Source organism: Drosophila hydei, unplaced genomic scaffold (genome assembly GCF_003285905.1).
Source record: "Drosophila hydei strain 15085-1641.00,03,60 unplaced genomic scaffold, DhydRS2 tig00008144-arrow-arrow-pilon, whole genome shotgun sequence".
Taxonomy (NCBI): domain Eukaryota; kingdom Metazoa; phylum Arthropoda; class Insecta; order Diptera; family Drosophilidae; genus Drosophila; species Drosophila hydei.
Window position 1 is genome coordinate 1,743,064 of NW_022045849.1, and position 18,774 is coordinate 1,761,837.

Below are 18,774 nucleotides of genomic sequence, written 5' to 3' on the forward strand. Positions count from 1 at the left end.
TATACGCAATTTTCAACCCTCACGCAAAGAGACAACGACTGCTTGTTATCATTGATAAGTGCGCCAAGTGAACAGGGTGAGACAATTGAAGCTGAAGGGCGCACCCTGTACAGCCCTTTGTGTGTGCAGCAGTTACTCTTTGGGCTCGGCAGTGCGTATACTTAATGTGCGTTCGTATGTTTGCTAACATTGATAAGTGTGGGAAGTGTATAGGGTGCGCTAGACAAAAGGCTGTAGCTGAGCCTAGCAAACATGGTACTGCGCTGAAAAGTGCACACTCAAGCTGAAGCTGGACCTGATATTGAAGCTTTTGCTGTATAGCTACTCGTATACTTAATATAAGTCTCTTTATTTGATTAATATCATGGACTAGTATATGCCAGATAAAATCCTAGTAGCTAGAAAGCAAGCACCCTGTTTCCGTTTTGCTTGGGGGTGGCTGTGCGTATACTTAATATGTGTGTTGGATTGTGTATACGCAGCAGGCTGCTCCTGTCGCTGGCAACGACGAGCAACGAGAAGGACATGACGACGATGTGAATAGCTCGTCCTGTTAACGAGGCGACGCTTTGTCCCAGTTGCATCCGAACGCTACAGCCGTCAACTTTATCGAAAGCTGGCAACGCGCAAATCTAGGTAAAAAACCAGCAAAAACCCTAAATTTTTTTGCCATTAAAATGGAAAAGTAAAAGTTAATGCCTATCGCAGCCGTTCAAGTTCAACAAAGAAAGTCGAGCTAAGTAAATTTAGCTGCCAATTGGCGCTAGTGCGAGTTGAGTTGGCGCTGCCAAACCCTTTGCTGGAGCTATTTATCCTTTGGGTGCGGTCGCAATTCACGCAAATTGCTGGAAATAAACATCGAAATTAAGCGTTTGATTTGAGTGCGTGTCAAATTGTCAAATTGTTTGACAATTGCCAGCGCATAAAGCAAAAATTGTTATATAAGTGAGCAGCGGTTGGGCAAGAAAAATGTGTGTGAAAATTTCGTCTGCACTGAAAAATTTATTTGCATGTATACCAAAATGAAATTTCAATTCTGTATCTATAACTCGGACGACGCGAAGCTGCGGAGTCTGCGTTCTGCGCAGCCTTCAAAGAGCACAGCTGGCCGCTGTTGCGATGAGCAGGGCATGGGCAGGGGTGTGCGAATGAGTGTGTGTGTGCTGTAGAAATCTGTTTTGGCACTGACCTAGACGCCGACTGACTCTTGTTGAGCCTGCGCACGCAAATACTTGTTGCATGCAAATGCCATGGCATGCTACCCGTGCCTCACCCCACCTCATTTGTATGCCTTCCAAGCCACTGCAGATGTGTGAAGATGTGATGGGGTATATTGGCGGCAGAAGGGACTGCACGGGCCATATATATTGCTGATCCTGCTTCTAGCTGGCCATAGCTAGAAATATAAACTTTGACTCTATAGCTCAAGCAAAAGTGATAACAAAAGAAATTGCTATGTGCCCAAATCAGTTTGAAATATTATTTACATTTTGATTCTATATTAGAATTATAAACATTTCAATTGTAGGAATCAGAAGGTCGTTTGAGTATCAACTTGTCTGGGCTTGCTTCAATACTAGTTGCTATGACAGCTATATTTACTAGAATTCTAATCGAGCTCCTTCTATATGTTGGCTTAAAATGCAAAAAAGGTATAATCATGCTTCAAATTCTTTCGCTGTGAGTAAGCACTGAAGTCAAGATGACGACTGAAGAAACTCACGTACGTGTACTTCGTTTTATACATATAAAATTCATTCATGATTAAATGCCAAAGATTATTGAAAATGTTAGCAGCTTTGCTTGCTCTACAACTAAAACAACTGCTAAGCCAAAGCTGTTCAAAATAGCATCACTCTTGTCTGGCCACTCTATATAATATTTTTAGAAAATTCATTTTTAATGCAAATTGTTTACACAGTCCTCGTTTATGCTCAAATATAATATATTATTTTTCTCGATATACTGTTTGAATATCAATAAAAATCTATTTGCATACGCAATTCAATAAATTTAAGAGCTGAAGACATGCAGCTCAATATTCAGCAGTAATTTCTTTAGACTGAGTAAACGAGTATGAACATCATATTCGATCAAAATTTCAGCTCACAGCCGTAGGCAGGGTATTTTCCAGTCAGTCACGCAATCACAGTCGACTAGCTCGCTCTACTTTGCTTTGCTTGAATGAGCTGACGTTGCTCAACAGTTGCATGTGATTAACTCGAGTCTGTCCTTGCAGCTGGCCACGATGGTGACCAATGCGACAAACAACAACAATCTGCAGGCGAACAACAACAGTTCGACGCCGAACAATAACAACGATGACTTTGACATTGACCAGGACGATGGCCTGCAGGACCTCGGCCTGCCCGTCTCCGTCCAAACGTTCCTGTGGCGCCAAATAGCGCCCTTCATCCGGCCGCGCCTGGGCAAGCTGCATGAGGCCAGCTGCATGGTAAGTGTGTCAGCCAAAAAGGGAAAAGCAACTGAAAAAATCATATGAAAGCAAAAGAGAACTAAAAACTTGGCTAACAAAACACAAAACCCTACCAAAGGTGCCTACTACTAAGCTTGGAAACTAACAAACTAATTAAAAGTCAAAAGTCTAAATGAAAAAAGTCTCTAAATTATCTTTGGCCTGGCCAAAGCTGATATACCCTGGCAGTTGACTCCGAAAATGTTGAGAAAAGCTATTTGTAGAGCACTTTAATAAAGTAGTGATATGGTGTTACGAATCTTGTTTAGAGAACTAATAGTATTTAGTATTTTTAATCTAATAAATGTTTAATCTAAAGAAGTTCAAGAAGTTGAACAACTTTAAATAGGAAAACTCAACGCAAGTTTATTATTATATATATATAGGAAACATGACACAAGCTTTAATTAATATCTCAGTAAATCAACAATATAATCAACAATATTATATATATAATATTCTATAATAATAATGATTCTATATAGAACCTGAGAATTTCGCACATATTTGAATAACTAAATAAAAAGTAAGATAAAATCGAGATCATATGTGAGAGTAGTCTAGAGTAGTCTAGAGTAGATTCATATACCAGCTGCAGGGGTATAAACAATAAATTGGATTGATGATTGATCGATTGATTGACTGATTGATTATAATGCAATTGTGCTGTAAATTCGCTATGCGTGTGATTTTTGTTTTTTTTTTTGGTTTTGTAAGGATGGACTATATATTACTGTACCCATTGGCACAATCGATTGAACGTCTTACCTCTGACATATACAAGACATATCTATATATATGCATATATATATATAAACATGTAATTATGATTTATACACTATTTTTTTGTTTAGTTTTCTACTCCAAATTCGAAACTTGATAATATGAATTTGATGTTTGACCTTTGTTTGTTTTCATACATTTTTGCATACGACTTTTTCAATTTCTTTTCTACTAACACGCTCTAACCACAAAACACACAACAATAAAACAACAACAACAATTGCAACAACAATTATTATGCTTTTAACAAAAACAAAAACAAACAAACAACAATTTGTACAAATGAACATTGTAAAATCTCTCGCAACTTGTCTAAATCTGAATGTAGTTTTGTCAACACGCACCGGGACACCATGTAAGTTATAAATGTTATAAATGTACATAACAACTACTACTACTACTAACATATATCTATAACTAATTGCGCTAATCTAACTCTTATGAAATATAACTTATTCTTTCCACATTTTTCTCTTCTGTTCGTTCTGCATGCTCTGAGCTCAATTTGCATTGATTTGTATAGAAATCTTATTTAACCTCAATCTATATACACAACTTGACAAATCTTTATATATATATATTTATGCATTATCTTTTTGCTCGACTCGACTTCGTCTCAGGAATCCAAAGAAGCATGCAAGGTGCGTATAAATTGTTTGAATAACAGCTGCAGCAATTAACTTCTGTTTCGATCTTTTACATTTGACAGTCCTTCGAGAAGGTTCTCGTACAGAACATTCAATTTGGACTTTCGCCACCTTTGACCAAGGCCCTGGGCGCCATACCACGTTGGCGTCTGCTACAGGGCGCCCTGCCGCATGTCATGCACGCCTGCGCAGCTCTGCTTTACTGTAAGTTATAATACTCTACGCATGCAGTTTGGCCAGGGTATATTGGCCTAATATATTTGGTATTTGTTTGAAAGCTATTCTACAGAAGACGTGTTAATATATTTTTAATTTAAGTAAAGACTTTTTAAGCTTTGAATATGCAACTACGAGTAGCGAAGGCTGTGTAGCATTCAGTGCTCTACAGATTGATAGCTTATATAAAAGGGTATATAGCATGCTTCCATCAGCCACTTTTACTCATCTAATTGCATCACTATTAGACTTTAAAGCCTTCAAATCTCTTTTAAGCTCTTTCTGGAGCTGTTAATGAAAGCTATAGAGATTCAATTAAGATTGACTAAATATCGAATCAATTCTAAACATTTTCTTTAAATTCAATCTAAGCAATATTAACCAATTAAACAAAACAAAACAATTACAACTACAATTCATATTTCGCTTGGTAATTTTATTATTGCAAACAGCAAATTATGTAATATAGAATTATTTTTGTATATTCTCAACGACCCACTGGACGAATCAGCATTGTGGATATTTTATTAGATGTAATTTTGAGCCAGTGTAATCCTTCGATATCTTCAATATCACTCGAAAAGTATCTGCCATTAAGGTTGCTAGAAATAAAGAAAATTACTCATAGTATTGTAGCATTATAAAGTTGTATTAATGAGCTAGTTACCTTCCCAAATTCAAGCCTTTAAAGTACCAATAGCCGCCATGATATTTTGCCGAAAGCTTGCTGTGGCGACTCTCTCGATCGTAGGTCGAAAAGTCCACGTTCAGATGTGCGGTCATTCGGTCTTCAGTGCCTTGCCATCTGCCCAGACTTTTAATCCTATATTTTTCGCTCTCGGGACCTATATAAAAGTTATCGTAGCGCGCCCAGAAGCGTTCATTGTTGAAGCCCTGTACATAGATGTACAGCTCGTGGCGTTGATAGTTGGTCAAGCGATAGATATAGTCCAGTCCCAGGAAGAACTCTCCCTCCAGTTGCCCAAAACCATTTCGGTATTCAGACCAGTTCCTATAAAAATCTACTGAGCCGTCGTATCTGCGCTGTATGACAAGCCAGCCGGGTCCTGCTATCTGAGAATCGCATAAAACGCGAAAAGGTGCAGCTCCAGGCAAAGAAATTTTCCTGATGCCCGTATAAAAGCCCAGCGGAGCACAGCTCGTTGATGTTTCCTCCTCAATTACCGGGGCCGCAGTGGTCGAAATGCAAGCCGGTGAAGGAACTGGCAATGACAGTTGATTAAAGCACTGCTTATAACCATTTTCAACAGCGATGAAATTTTGATGTGTAAGGAAGACCAAGCTTCGTAAGCTCTCCACGTTCAGCTGCAGCTCCGTCAATTGATTCTGTAGAACCAAATAATTTGGATCCTTGTTGCTAACCGGCTTACACGGTTGATTCTTTAGAGACTCGATCGATTGTTCAAGTTCGGAAATTTCGTTGTTTTGCGGCTGCTGATTCAGAAGCATTTGCAGATCCATGACTTTCCTCTCCAGCTTCATCCTGATGTCCTGCTGTACCTGCCATTCATATTGCACCCGCCCTAAATTCTGGAATGCGTGTGAAATCATATAATAGTTTATTTCTCAGATTAGCTCACACTCTAATTACCACGCACTGAGCCCTGACGGCTGTCATAAATGTTGTCAAAATGGCAAAAATTAACAAGAAATTCATTTCACAAAAGTTCTCGAGAACTGTTCGCCTTTAAAGCTGAAAATGAACTGCAACTGAGAGAAGCCAATTTTCGTTGGATTTACGGTGCCTCTAATGACATTAGATAGAAATATCAAGGTGGAACTGAAACCGTATTGATTATTTATATCGTTTCAAATTAGTTAAAGTAGTTAGCTCTTAACTAGTTCACGGGGTTGATCATGTTTACTGTTGCCCATTGAAGAATCCTCTAACTGCCTAAAGGCGAAGCTCCTTAGCTTCTCTTTGACAATAATATTTAATGATCATTTTTAGGTCGCGTTAAGGACATGCAGGCAATTGGGCCCGTCGAGACGAAATTGCTATACACAATGCAATGGATATTACTTTATGCCGCCGAGGAGTGCGCCGACGATGAGGGCGGCGATGAGCTGGGCCTGGCCGATGCTGCGGAGCCCAAGGCCAAGGCTATGGATCAGTATCTGTTCTCAGTGCCCACGATTACAGTAAGATCTAAGCTATATATAGTAATATATATACAGATCTAACTTGATCATAATTTGCAGCTTTTTGTGTATCTGTTTGCGCCCATCATACATCATTTGAAGGAATCGGATTTTCAAAACATTCGCCTGGAGAATGGCATTAAGCTGTGGCAGGGCATGTGGGACAATCGGGCACCGGGTGCTCCTTGCTTTACGGCGCCCGTCAAGCCGAAGGCACGCAATTTGTTGTGCGCCCCCACGCCGAAGGGCTCGACGGATGTGTTTCAGGGTCGCAAGCACTCGCTGGGACCTGACGCCATGTCGCCCAAGGCAGACTCGCCACAGAGCGGCCTTAGCGACTATGGCCAACAGGATGAGGAGGTAGAATTAGAGACAGCATTATATTCGAGTTAACTTAACATTATTTTACCTAGGGCTCGTGGGTGTCCTCGCCCAAGGAGTTCTTTCCCGAGACCATACCCGAAGAAGCATCGAGTGTAGAGGACGAGCGCGTGGTCATCTTTCGCTTGCCCTCTGCACCGCAGCTCATGGACAACTCCTTCTTCACGGTGAGAAACTTAATTGATATAACTTCAACTTCTTAAGCTCTTTTGATTCTTAGGCTGATGCCAGCTTGCTGCAGCAGCAACAGCAGCAACAGCAGCAGCAGCAGCAGCAATCGCAGAGTCGTCGTGGCAGCCACCAGTCGATGAACTCTAGGGACAAGGAGAAGCCTTCAACCAAATTTGAGTTCGATCAGCAAGAACTGACGCGTGGCGCCTCCATGAAGGAGAAACGTAGCGCCTCGATTGAAAAAGAATCGGATACGGATAAGTCGGAGGGCAGCAAAGTGGATGTCTCGGCAGCGACCTTCTTGGATGTGGCCGTGCTGCGCTGTCTATTCATCTCACATTGGCAGGAGGAGGGCATCTTCTGGAGCTTGCAGTACCTGTACAACAGGTGAGTGGCAGCTGATCAGCTTGTCATATTGAGACTAAGCTTTCTTCCCTTGGCAGACTCAGTGAAATCGGCGAGGAGGCATCCATCACCTTGAATCAGCCGCGTAAGCGTTCCAACTCACTGCCCATACCACAAATCGAGATCTCACTGTACCAGGGACCGGGCAGCAACAGTCGCGACAGTCCAGGCAGCTCGGTAGTCAAGGATTACATTGAAATACCAGAGCCAGCTGCCACAGTGACGGCCAGTGCAGTGGGTAAGCTGACCATGAGGCATAGCTAGAATCCAAAGTGCTCTAAGCGTAACCCAATCTTTCAGAAGAAACCCCGAGCATGCCCAGCAGCTCGGAGCGACGGGGCAGCGAGAAGAAGAAGCGCGTCAAAATGGCCGATCTGAGGGCATTTGTCGAAACGAAAATGTTCTCGAAATCGGAAAAGAACTTGGAAAAAGTAGGGCTCGATACAAACTCTGCCAATGGCAAGAATCCACTGCAACATGCAGTAAGCCGAAAGCTAAAAGCTAACTAATTTTATAGCAATACCCCCACCATCCTCAACTAGCACACCTGCTTAGATTTCTAGTTAACTCCCACGTGTTAGCGAAAGCTGTGTTTTTTCCGTGCTGTTACCAAAGTTAACTCTGTTAGCGCATCTACTAAGTCGACTCAATTAATAACTGATTTTAATACTTCTCTATTCAGGAATATCATCGCAGCCTGGACACTGGCGAGAAGAAACTGTCACGTTCCGCCTCAATGATCACTCGAGAGCCAGCTAGCAATCTAATCAAGGGCAAGTCCATGCCCAGCTTAAGGTAAGCCTATTGGCCAGGTCACCACCATGAACTCTACCAAACTCAATTAGGCCCAGACACACAGCTAAAAATTCAACTCTATTGTTAATAACTTCATTTATGTTAACTGTATGTATAAATGATATCAACCTTACTATCTTTTATGAACTGAACAACCAGCTGTCTGCTTGATAGCGGGTGAGTTTTGGTCTACAGCTTGGTTCTATATCTATTAACCTACTTTCAACTGTGTCTATATCCATATACTACATCTTTATACTAGACAATCTTTACCTCTTTCCCTTTGGCTAATGCCTTTTCACCTACATGTTTGCCTGAACACCTGAAACTCCCCACAAACTTTGCTCTGTTATCTATAGCCAGCCTCCTGCTTGCTAAATTAAGGCTTATTGCTCAAGGCTCATTGTAAATTTAGTTACTCATCTTTTGGCTGAAAATCCGCTAATTCGGAATTGCTTACTTTGTGCTCATGACAAAGTGCATGTTAAATTTACCATGAGCCTTTTATCCGTCCGCTTTTACGCCTACTTTTTTGCACGCCGTTTGTTTTCACTAATGCCATGCACCTACGACTCTCGCATATGCTCTATAATATGCCAGATTTTACAGATACGTAGAGCCGCCAAAGGCCGCCAGGCCGCCACAGACGACTTGTCCACGTGGCACAGCCTTCTATCCGCGTAATCCCATTATTACAGTCACTGAGCATACGCCCACGCCCTCGCCGGACTATATGAAGCGACAGGTAAATCGGATATTTATATATTTATATAGTTGATTAATCGACTTTACTTTAAGCAGGGCTCCATTGACTCGCAATTGGATGCTCTAAGCAATGGCGGCAGCATCGTTGGAGCTGGTGGCAATGGCAGCGCCGGTGGTGGCAGCAGCACCGCACGCTATCGTGGACCCATGCTGCGCTCTCACACGGACTCCCACATAGATTACACGGGTGTGGACGAGTCCGAGGCACCGGGCTCCTCCTTCTATATCACACGCGACGGCGGCATCGACTACGAAATCGTGCTGCTGGCTGTGAGCAGCGTATTCAAGCGAGATCCCTCGCAAGTCTGCTCGCTGCGCGTGCTAGAGGCGGGCCTGAACATTTGCGAGCTGCTCATCGAGATGGGCGTCTTGAAGCTGGGCGAGCATCCACACGAGATATCGATGGGCATAACACGGCGTGCACTGCAGGTGCTCGGCTGTCCACATGGCTGCAATGATGGTGAGTGGCTGGGATGAAGTGGAGAATGAGACAGAATGAGACTGAAACACTTGCAGGTGTTCGAGGTCCGCCCGCTGACTTTTTGCGCAATCAGTGCCAGAAGATAATATCGCGCATGCTGCGCCAAGCCGGACAGCGCACCAAGCGTCATCTGCAGGAGATGGTCAAGACATCGCCGTTGCCGGAGCTCATAGACTATTTCCATGCATTTCTCGCCTTCTGCGTGGATCCCAGCTCCCTGCTGTCCCCGCTGAGTAAGTCGGGTCTACCCCATCCAGCTATGCCTAGTTACTAACTCAGCTTTGGCCTTGGATTCAATTGATTGATGTCGCACCAAATTCCCGATTGCAAATGTTTTCTTTTTATTTTTCAACCCAAAATTGTTGCTACTTTACTCGGCATACTCGTTCGTATAGCAAAATGGGGCATATTGGTGCATATTTGTCTGCTATCTCGATACATACCTAAACGAGGCGTACTTAGTATACGATTATATGTAGCTAAGCGCTGAGGAGACATGTCCAGTGGCAGATAAACTCTACGTTTTACAGGGTATATTGGCAGATGAAGGGTCTGTTATGATCTATGATCTTGATATGTTCTATATATATTCAAGCTATGCTTGCTTTATATGTTATATGCAGGTCCAATAACATCATCAATTATTCTATTCTATGGACGAGTATTGCGCAGTCGGTTGCATCCGACTGCAATGTTTATATTTTATTATTTGTGGAACTCTGTAACTCTCTCTCTATCTATATATGTCTAACTATCTATTGCTCTGTGTGTGGTTTGTGCATGCAACAATTTTTGCTAATGCTTTTGAGTTGTAAACCTCCCTCCCGCCCCATTTGTTGCCTCTGACCTCCTCCAATATACTCGTACGTTGTATATATATGTATGTATGTATGTATATATGATGATGATGCATATAGCTCATAAACGTCAGAGTGGGTATAAAAATGTTAACACCGATCTTGGCGGTGTACCAGGTCAGGGCGGCTATTCCAGCAATTTTAGCGGCGGCATCAGCGGCGGAGCCGAGGGCCAAGTGGTTGGCGCCATATTCAAACAGCTCGTCAGTCGATTTGTGGAGGCCAGCAAGGACCTCAAGCTGCCGGAGAACGTGGCACTCTATGGCGATATTCGACAGCTGGTGACGTATGTGAAGGGCGCACATGGCGGACCCTTTCGTCTGGTTGCACTCAGCGGCATATTGGCTGTGACGCCGCGACCACACAAGAAGGGGCCGACGCCGCAGACGACACGGGTCATCAGGTAAAGCCACCCACAGCTCTGTGAAATCAGTGTAACTTTGACTTTGTCTTCGACCTTGGCAGACATATACCCCAAGCGAATACCATGCAGGTGGTGGTGCAAAGTGATGACAATCGTTCGCAGCGTCGATTGCTGCTGAAGAAACGCAGCACCTCCTCTGCCTGCGCCGTGGTGAGTCTTCAATGCTAGCCCACAACATTAGGCTGAGCCGTTTTGGTCTTCCCTTTGCAGAGCCTGCTGGAGACGGAGCCGTGCGATGAGCACTACAAGACCAGTCAGTCGCCATTGAGTAACTTTCGACGTCGCACCACTGGCGTGCGACCCACTCTGACGCCGCGGCACAGTGAACGGGCGCTGCTCTCCGATTCGACGTCCAGCTCGGAACGCAATTCGCTGGGACGGCTCAGCGGCTTGGTGCGCTGGTTTCGCGGCACGCCCAAAGAGGCATCATCGATTGATCTGGAAATTGGTTCGCTAAATCCAGAGATAACATCGACATTCATGCGACACGCCTCGCTCAAGATCCAACGAGGTCGTTCGAGCGATGGCATCGGTCGCTCCATACAGCGTGCCAAGCGACGCGTTGAGCGACGTCTGAACCGTTTCGGCGGCATTGTGAAGGGCAAGAAGAAGGTGGGCGGCATCGAAGAGACAGCGGACTACAGTCGACGCAGCTCCTCCGACATGTGCGATGGACCACGCGAATCCGAAGTGGTCATACTCAAGGAACGCAAGCTGGTGCCCACCGAACCGGTTCGTGTGGGCATGCTTCGGCTATCCTTTCTGCTGGAGACCTGTGCACCGGGCTGCTTCCCTGATCCTCAGCTGATTGCAGCCGTCTTGGATTTGGTAGGCACACACTCTAAGTCCCACTAATCCCGCCTCAACTCAAGCTCTGCTCTGTTACAGCCCCAAGCACCACTGGTGACGCGTGCCACATTTTTGCTGGAGTGCGCGCACTTTGTGCATCTGTGCAACAAGGGCCAGTGGCCCATTTGGATGAAACAGAACGTGGGCGGCTATCGCGCTTCCGGTGCCAATATCAATCCCGCCCAGATGAAGCAGCAAGTCAGCCAAACCAGCGCTCGGCGCACACATATTCTGCTGCGCGCCGCTGGTAAAATGTTTCATCAATGGGCCGAGATGGTGGGCGCACGACTCGAGGAGTTGCTCTTCACCGAACGTTTGCAGTTCGAAGCGCTGAATGCCAGTCTCACCGATCCGGAGAAGCAGCGGGAGCTGCTGCAGCAGGATGAGGAGGAAGATTTCCTGGACGAGTCCTCAGTGAATCCACATGGCAATGATTGCCCTCACGCCCTCAAGCTAATTGCCTGTGTGCTGCTCTTCGAGATTACGGCCTTTCTGCGAGACACTTACATCACGTTGCCAAAGACTTCAAAGATGCTGCATCGCGACCGACCCGCACCCTGGGAGAAGGTGTACCGTGAGGCCAATCGACGCTGGTCCATGGCACTCAGCTCCATGGGCCACTCGCAGACCTCAGCCCAGAGCCTACAATCCATAGCAGCGGGCAACGACGGCGCTGGCCAAACTGAGCGCAAAATCTCTTTTGTGCTTCACGAACCGGACAACGAGTCGGAGAACAGCAGCAACACGACATTAACAAAGGAGGGCGAGGAAGGTGCGCGTAGAACTGTTATCGATAACTGAGGGATCGATTAAGATTCGTTCAGATGATATACGAACTATAGGCGTTACCTAATCACTTCTTTCATTATCAGCTCGACGTCCCACTGCCTCGGCTGTTCGTCCATTCCTGCTGCGCCGTGGCACAGCAACCACAACGGGAGGCTCCTTTAAACGACGTTCGCTCAAGCTACGTCGCAATACCAAGGACAGCAAAGAGATCGAAACAGACTGTGAGTGTTTCGACTGTGATCAGAAAACTTTCTCTTCATTATGTTCTTTTTACCAGTTAACATGCAATCGAGACGCAAAGTGTCCTCGCTCTCGGATCGCAGCGATACCTCCGAGCAGGGCGTCATTAGTGGCGGCGAGGAGTCCCCGGGCATACTCAGCGACGACCAGCAGCCAGAATCGCCGACGGACTCCAATGAAAATGACGACACTGCCAAGAATATGCCCTGGCTGAAGGCCGTCATCGATTTGCTTACCAGCTACAATTACTACTGCACCCATAAGGGCTACTGTCATCCCTTCTGCTACAAGCGTCACATGCGCTCCTGCACGAGGCTCATAAAGGCTACCCGAAAGGTAGGCGCCTTATCAATGCTCTCAAATCTCGTTCCACACTCAAATTCGCATTTTGCTTTGTCAGGTTTATGGCGAAGAATTTGGTTTTACTTTTGACGCGGATCATCCCACTGTGGAGCCCACAGTCATAAGCTCGTCAAAGCCCTCGGCACGACCACGTTCAACGCGCAAAGTATCGGAGCAGAGCTCGACACAAACATCTCCATCCAAGCGCAAGGATAGCCTGTCCCGCAAGGATCGGTAAGTTGCTTAGCTATTGAAGAAACATTTTTAAGACGAAGCTTAAATAGCATTAGCGATGATCCGGACATTGAGATGGCCGAGAAGCTGGCGCGTAGCTTTCGGCAGGAGAAGGAAAAGAAGCTGCAGGAGGAGCTGCCCATCTTGAAGTTCATACGCATCCACATACGCAATCTGTTTCACTTTCCACTGACCACCATGCTAAAGGGCGCAGTGGTGCTCAGCGAGGAGCTCGTCATCGAGGCCATGCCCGCTGCCTGGGAGCTGCTGCTGGAAACGAATCATGATACGGCCACCTCGAGTGCAGCCGTCTTCCTCATGGGCTCGGTGAAGGCGCAAAATTTCGCCTTTGACATTATGCAGCGAGCGCTGAAGCACAAGAATCCGGATATACGTATTGGAGCGATTCAGCGCTACTTGGTGCTGTGGAAGTGTCGCTTCCACGTCTGGCCACGCATGGAGGAGAATGCACACGATGCTACGTTTAAGGTGCCACCGGGTGGCATTGAGTTCACATTGCCCTCGCCCAAAATTGGCATCGAGAGTTTGCCCGTTGTGGACCCGCCCTGGATGCCAGTGCAGCAAACCAAAGACATGGACATGACCCTAAACCAGGACAGACATGTAAGTGGATGTCAGATGTAATCCTTCCAGTGACAATGCCTACTTAACTGAATCCTTTAGCGCTCCCTGGTCACCGCCACCAAGAGCCGCAAGATGCAGCAAACGGAGGCTATTCGGAATGCTCTGCGTCAGCAGCGCGACAAGCAGCGCGCGGAACGGCATAGTTTTCTCATCACCATGATACCCATTAGCCAGCAGGCTTCTCATGAGCCGGGCATGGAGCATGAGGATCATGAAATCGAAGAGGATTTGGATGGCACACGCGCCTCCTCGCATCTGCATCATGCCCACTCGCTCTTCCCATCGGTGCTATGCTCCTCGGTAATGCAGATTGTGGGTTGCCTGGACGATGCAGCCATTGGATCTGACGGCAATGCTGTCTATGAGGTGGCCTACCAGGTTATCTGGGTGTGCCTGGTCGAAGAGTCCGCCCTATTCTTGCGCTATGTATTCGAACGTTTGACTCGAGACCGACAGGATCAGATGTTCAAGCTATTGCGACATTTGATACGTTTTGTGCCTCGCCTGCCGCAACAAGCTGCCTTTGCTCTGTACAACTCCATCATTGGCTACATCATGTTCTATGTGCGCTCCTCCAATGAGCTCAAGCAGGAGGTAGACTGAAGCTAAAGTGAATGGTGTATATATATACATCTAATTCCTTGTCTTTGCAGCTGGTGGGTTCGGCTTTATCGGTTTTATGGATGGTGGTGCACTCGGTGCATGGCATCATGTTCAAGGATCTAAAGCAAATATTGCGCAAGGAGCAGTGCGATGCCTCGATTCTGCTTACCGCGAATGTGCCCGCTGCCAAAAAGATTGTGGTGCATGGGCCGGCAGATGACGACTACAATATACCCTCACAGTTTCCCGTCCAGGAGGATACGCTCTTCTGCCAGCTGCTGAAGGAGGCCTTAGACTATTATCCCATTGATGAAAAGAGCATTACGCACTATTGTCTGGTGGACTACAAGAGCAGTAAGTAGACTACCCAACTGAGAATTTCCAGAAGACTTTAGCCTAATCTTTCTCCTCTTTCAGACAAAATACTCAATCCAAATTGGTATATACGAGACTTGTACTTCTTCAAGCGCTCGCAGTATCCGGAGGTGCGTCTGACGCTGATGCGTCCGGAGGAATCCTTTCTTGCGCTACAGAAACAGGAGTTGACAAAGAAATTTGTTGAAATTGGCAAAGTCCATTTGACTTGGGCCATATTGAAAAACGTGGACATGGTTGTGCAGCGTGTTGTGTTTTTGCACGAGGAGCTCATGAAGCTGCCATCGTTTCCGCGCAAAGCGCTCGAAGTGGACCTCGACCTGCATCATGGTGGGGAATATGGCAAGGTGCTGCTCGGCTTGGATGTGCTGCATAAGTTCATGTGGGTGCGTCTGATCGCACGCATGTTCGAGGCCATGGCCGGAAATTTCGCCTACTCGGCAGACATTCAACTCTTCCTGAATGTGCTGTCCGGCGCCTCCATATTGCATGCGGAGGATTCATGCATAATGCGCTATGTGATGGCCACTTTCATCAATGCGGCTTTCAATTTCAAGAATATCTTCTCGACGAATGGCTATTTTATGATCATGCCCACACTACTGCAGGTGTATTCGCTCCATCAGACCAACAAGCTAATCACTACGACTATCGAATACGCCGTGAAGCAGTTCTATCTGCTGAATCGCAAGCCCTTTATACTCCAAATGTTTGGCTCTGTTTCGGCCATACTGGACACGGATGAGGATGGCACCTATGGCGAGGCGCATAAGGTGCAATCCAGTTGCCTCTTCAATTTGCTGCTCAGCCTCGAAGATCCCTCACCAGATCCGCTCAACATAGCCGAACTGGTCAAAGAGCCAAAGCCATTAAAGGCCATTGATTTCTGCTATCACGACGAGGACGACGATGTAACTGTACTCGACTGCATCACTTTATGTGTAATGGTTGTCTCCTATTCAGCGGAAAGCACGCGAGGCTATCAAATGCTGGTAAGCATGACCCACAAAATCATATTTTCCTTAACGTCTTTCAGCCATCTCTTTGTGGAGCTAAACCAAAAGATAAGCATATCTTGTCCATATTAAGCAACTATAATCACCACCTATAAACTAGTCAGTCACCCTCTATTAGACCACTTCTATAGCTAAAGATCACTTGTAGCTAGTAGCTGATCTCCTTGTCAGACAGTCTTGATTAAATCCAATTTGATGCATTCCCAACAGATTATCCTGGAAGCTATTCTACCCTGTTATCTGCAGCAGATCCAATCGCCCAGCTACATTCCATTGCAGGGAAAATCCGAGAGAGATATCATACTCCAATTGGCTGTGGCCATACGCACCATGGTGCACAATTGCGAGGGCTTGGCCAAGAGCTACAATGGGCCCTATCGCAACAGTCCGGAGCACAAAGGTTCGTCGCAGCGCAATTGCAGTCGCGGCCCACCCTGCTCACCCGGCATGGACTTTGAGGAAGAGTCGCACACGAAGTATGCCACAGATCCACGCACCAAGAACATGATGGACTCTGCCGAAGACTCGGAGATGATACGCACTGAATACCGACGTCCTAGAGACGTCCTACTCTCCGTTGTTGCCGATTTCCTAACCAAGTCGACGACACGTCTCTTCGAGCTGGCCAAGAAGTTGCCGGCAAATGACAGCAAGCCCACTGAGGTGCTGGATGCCAAGTGTCATATTCGTTTGGCAGACATTGCCCACTCACTGCTTAAGGTCTCACCCTACGATCCCGAGTCCATGGCCTGTCGTGGATTACAGCGCTATATGCAATCGGTGCTGCCACGGGCCGAATGGTCAAATGATACGCTGCGTAATGCTCTAGTAACAGTGCTGCGTCGCATCGACAAGGTGTTCCTTAAGATATCCAAGAAGCCATCCATACGCCGCAATACGGATTGGGAGGCAGCCGCCGGACTGCTCAAGGGCATACATGAGACAATTATACGACATCCGTATGTGCTTCACTGGCAGCAGATGAAGACCCTCATATCTACCGTTCAGAATCTGATTGTGAATGAGCCGGGCAGCGGTGGCATACCGGAGGGCGTGTCCAGTGCAGGTGCAGCGCTCATGTCTCAGAATCCACCGGCCTTTTTCTGCTCGACTGTGGTGCGTTTGGTGGCCCTACAAGTGGTTAGCCCCGTTGACTGTTTCTCGCTTGTGCAAATTTGCGGCGGCAGCGCCGAATTCGCCACGCAGGAAAAGGCCGAAGGATTTCTAATGCATCTGATAATGCCACTGTGCTTGAAGGTCTGCTCCGGACGCGGCGTCTCCGATGTGGGCGAGCTGAAGATGAGCGACGTCTCATTTCTGCTAACCGCCGTGCTAAATGCCATGAGTCCGCCCGCTGGCCGCACCGGCCAAGCCGTTTCACAGATCAATCGAGTTACGGGAGATTTACGTGCGGGCTCCCTAACCTTTACGGGCAGCCGAGATGCCAAACGTCCGGCTCGCATCTCGGGCTCACTATATCAAGCGGCTTTCCTTGCATTGCGCATTGTGTGCATTTGCTTTGAGAATCGTTTGTCTAGCGAATGGCCGCGTATAGTGCGCGTCATGCGAGACCTGGGCAGGCGCAACGAAGCAGCTCCAGATCTATGGAGCTTTATGGAATTTGTTGTCACGCATCGCACGCCGCTCTACATTGTCCTCTTACCCTTCATCCTGCACAAGGTACGGACAGCTGCTTGTTCTGTTTTCAGTTGACTGATTGATCAATGCCTTTCAGATCTCCCAGCCACCCATTGGTGACCACGAGCGGCACATGCAGTTCATCATTAGGGAGCGCCTACGCGGCACCCCACCTCAGGGTGGACTTAAGTCGAAGGGCGCGCTGCTGCTCGAGTTGGCACGCGAGCTGCGCGATCTACGGGATGAGCTGGAAGACAAGCGTTATGGTAAACTTGCCCCCAACTAAAGCTCTTCCATTCATTAATCAATGTTTTCATTGCGACAGTCTCTACAGATCGCGAGAGCTCCGAGCAGAAGAAAAGTGATGCAGCGGCAGCTACCAGCGCTGCAGATGCCCACAAGTCACAGCAGCGACCATCGCTAATATCCATATTCACGGGCACCACCACCGGCCAGGCGACCCACTCGCATGTCTCTGCTGTGCCCATTGATTCGCGCAGTGGCTCTGGCGGTATATGCACGCCCAGTGATACGCTCTCCCAGCAAACGCTGCATCCACCACGTGAATCTCTGTCTAGCAGCTCCACAGGTCGCGATCCACATACTACAACTAGTGAGAGTCAGAGCGGTGAAGGCGCTGCTGGCTCTGCGCCCACTCTAGTGGGTCAGCCAGTGGGCAGCGGACCGAGTGGCAGCTCGGCCCTGCCACCTGGCATTGCTTCTCAGCTATCGCACTCGCAGTCACTGCAACAGGCGCCCTTTAAGGTGCAGCCACCCAAATTACGATTTGTTTCATCCGTGGAATTTCGACACTCCTCTGGGGAGACCTCAACGACGCCTTTGTCACCAGAAAGCCCAGCAGAGGATAGTTCTGGCGATCATACACGTTCGCGCCTGCAACGTTCCAAGGCGGCCAGTCGCAAAACTTTCCGACTAAAGCGCAGTCGCCTAACTCCAATGGAACCGCCCAGCATCGTAAGCAATAGAAATATTTCTCTCGCTCTGCAGAAAATAATCCTTGTCTCCGATAGGTCACCTCACTCTCTCAAGAGCAGGAGCAGCAGACGAAAGCCATTGGCGAAATATCGTGGGACTCGGTCTCACAAACATCATCCACATCGGGTTATCGGGATAACAATAGTCTGCAGACCGGTCTGCTTTCGCCGGACGGCTCTCTGGGCGGGCTGACCTTAGGTCGTTCGCCTTCGCAGCACTCCCTACTGATGGTATTCGAAGGTCAGGACGAGGACACACTTATTTAACAATCACAGAACGGCGACCGAGCCTACGAGCTTTAGGGACAGCCTCAATACAAAAACTTAATTTTACTTAGCTAGCCTTAACATATTTAATACATACTAAATTAGCTGACAAATTAACAAAGTTCTTTGTTAAGTTTTTTAGATACATATACTTAAGATTAGTTGTTGTTCCATTGTGTGCCGAGATTTTATATGTTTTTGTAGTTCAATTAGGAAT

At 46.8% G+C, this 18,774-nt stretch overlaps 2 protein-coding genes across 3 annotated transcripts; one reads left to right on the top strand and one right to left on the bottom strand.

The window, feature by feature from the left end:
• Positions 1 to 583: 583 nt before the first annotated feature.
• Positions 584 to 18,750, top strand: LOC111593238 (protein unc-80 homolog). 2 transcript variants are annotated; one of them, XM_030225799.1, is made up of 31 exons: positions 584 to 636; positions 2,240 to 2,455; positions 3,588 to 3,614; positions 3,880 to 3,900; positions 3,969 to 4,110; positions 6,095 to 6,285; positions 6,346 to 6,645; positions 6,699 to 6,833; positions 6,887 to 7,224; positions 7,281 to 7,480; positions 7,543 to 7,724; positions 7,925 to 8,037; positions 8,197 to 8,214; positions 8,638 to 8,782; positions 8,839 to 9,262; positions 9,319 to 9,516; positions 10,201 to 10,543; positions 10,606 to 10,714; positions 10,775 to 11,392; positions 11,453 to 12,185; positions 12,286 to 12,423; positions 12,480 to 12,778; positions 12,843 to 13,018; positions 13,069 to 13,642; positions 13,703 to 14,257; positions 14,317 to 14,620; positions 14,684 to 15,633; positions 15,868 to 17,337; positions 17,393 to 17,561; positions 17,621 to 18,270; positions 18,327 to 18,750. In XM_030225799.1, exons 2-31 carry the CDS (start codon positions 2,249 to 2,251, stop codon positions 18,555 to 18,557), a joined length of 9,960 nt encoding a protein of 3,319 aa, XP_030081659.1. In that variant the 5' UTR covers positions 584 to 636; positions 2,240 to 2,248; the 3' UTR covers positions 18,558 to 18,750. The 2 variants fall into 2 exon arrangements, with proteins under 2 accessions (XP_030081659.1, XP_030081660.1); XM_030225800.1 differs by having other exon boundaries at positions 8,647 to 8,782; positions 10,258 to 10,543; positions 10,606 to 10,711; positions 18,327 to 18,557.
• LOC111603505 (ficolin-1-like) lies at positions 4,550 to 5,870 on the bottom strand. Its single transcript, XM_023321114.2, has 3 exons — positions 5,735 to 5,870; positions 4,790 to 5,673; positions 4,550 to 4,724 (listed from the first exon to the last, which is right to left on the bottom strand). The coding sequence occupies exons 1-3, from the start codon at positions 5,798 to 5,800 to the stop codon at positions 4,610 to 4,612; spliced, it is 1,065 nt and encodes a 354-aa protein (XP_023176882.2). The 5' UTR covers positions 5,801 to 5,870; the 3' UTR covers positions 4,550 to 4,609.
• Positions 18,751 to 18,774: the final 24 nt, after the last annotated feature.

Excerpts from the sequence above, each read along its gene's own strand:
- LOC111593238 (XM_030225799.1), top strand. The coding sequence starts at position 2,249 with ATGGTGACCAATGCGACAAACAACAACAATCTGCAGGCGAACAACAAC. Across the intron at positions 9,263-9,318 it reads TCCACATGGCTGCAATGATG|GTGTTCGAGGTCCGCCCGCT; the intron begins GTGAGTGGCTGG and ends AAACACTTGCAG. Across the intron at positions 14,258-14,316 it reads CCAATGAGCTCAAGCAGGAG|CTGGTGGGTTCGGCTTTATC; the intron begins GTAGACTGAAGC and ends TTGTCTTTGCAG.
- LOC111603505 (XM_023321114.2), bottom strand. The coding sequence starts at position 5,800 with ATGAATTTCTTGTTAATTTTTGCCATTTTGACAACATTTATGACAGCC. Across the intron at positions 5,674-5,734 it reads CCGTCAGGGCTCAGTGCGTG|AATTTAGGGCGGGTGCAATA; the intron begins GTAATTAGAGTG and ends CACGCATTCCAG. Across the intron at positions 4,725-4,789 it reads AAAGGCTTGAATTTGGGAAG|CAACCTTAATGGCAGATACT; the intron begins GTAACTAGCTCA and ends CTTTATTTCTAG.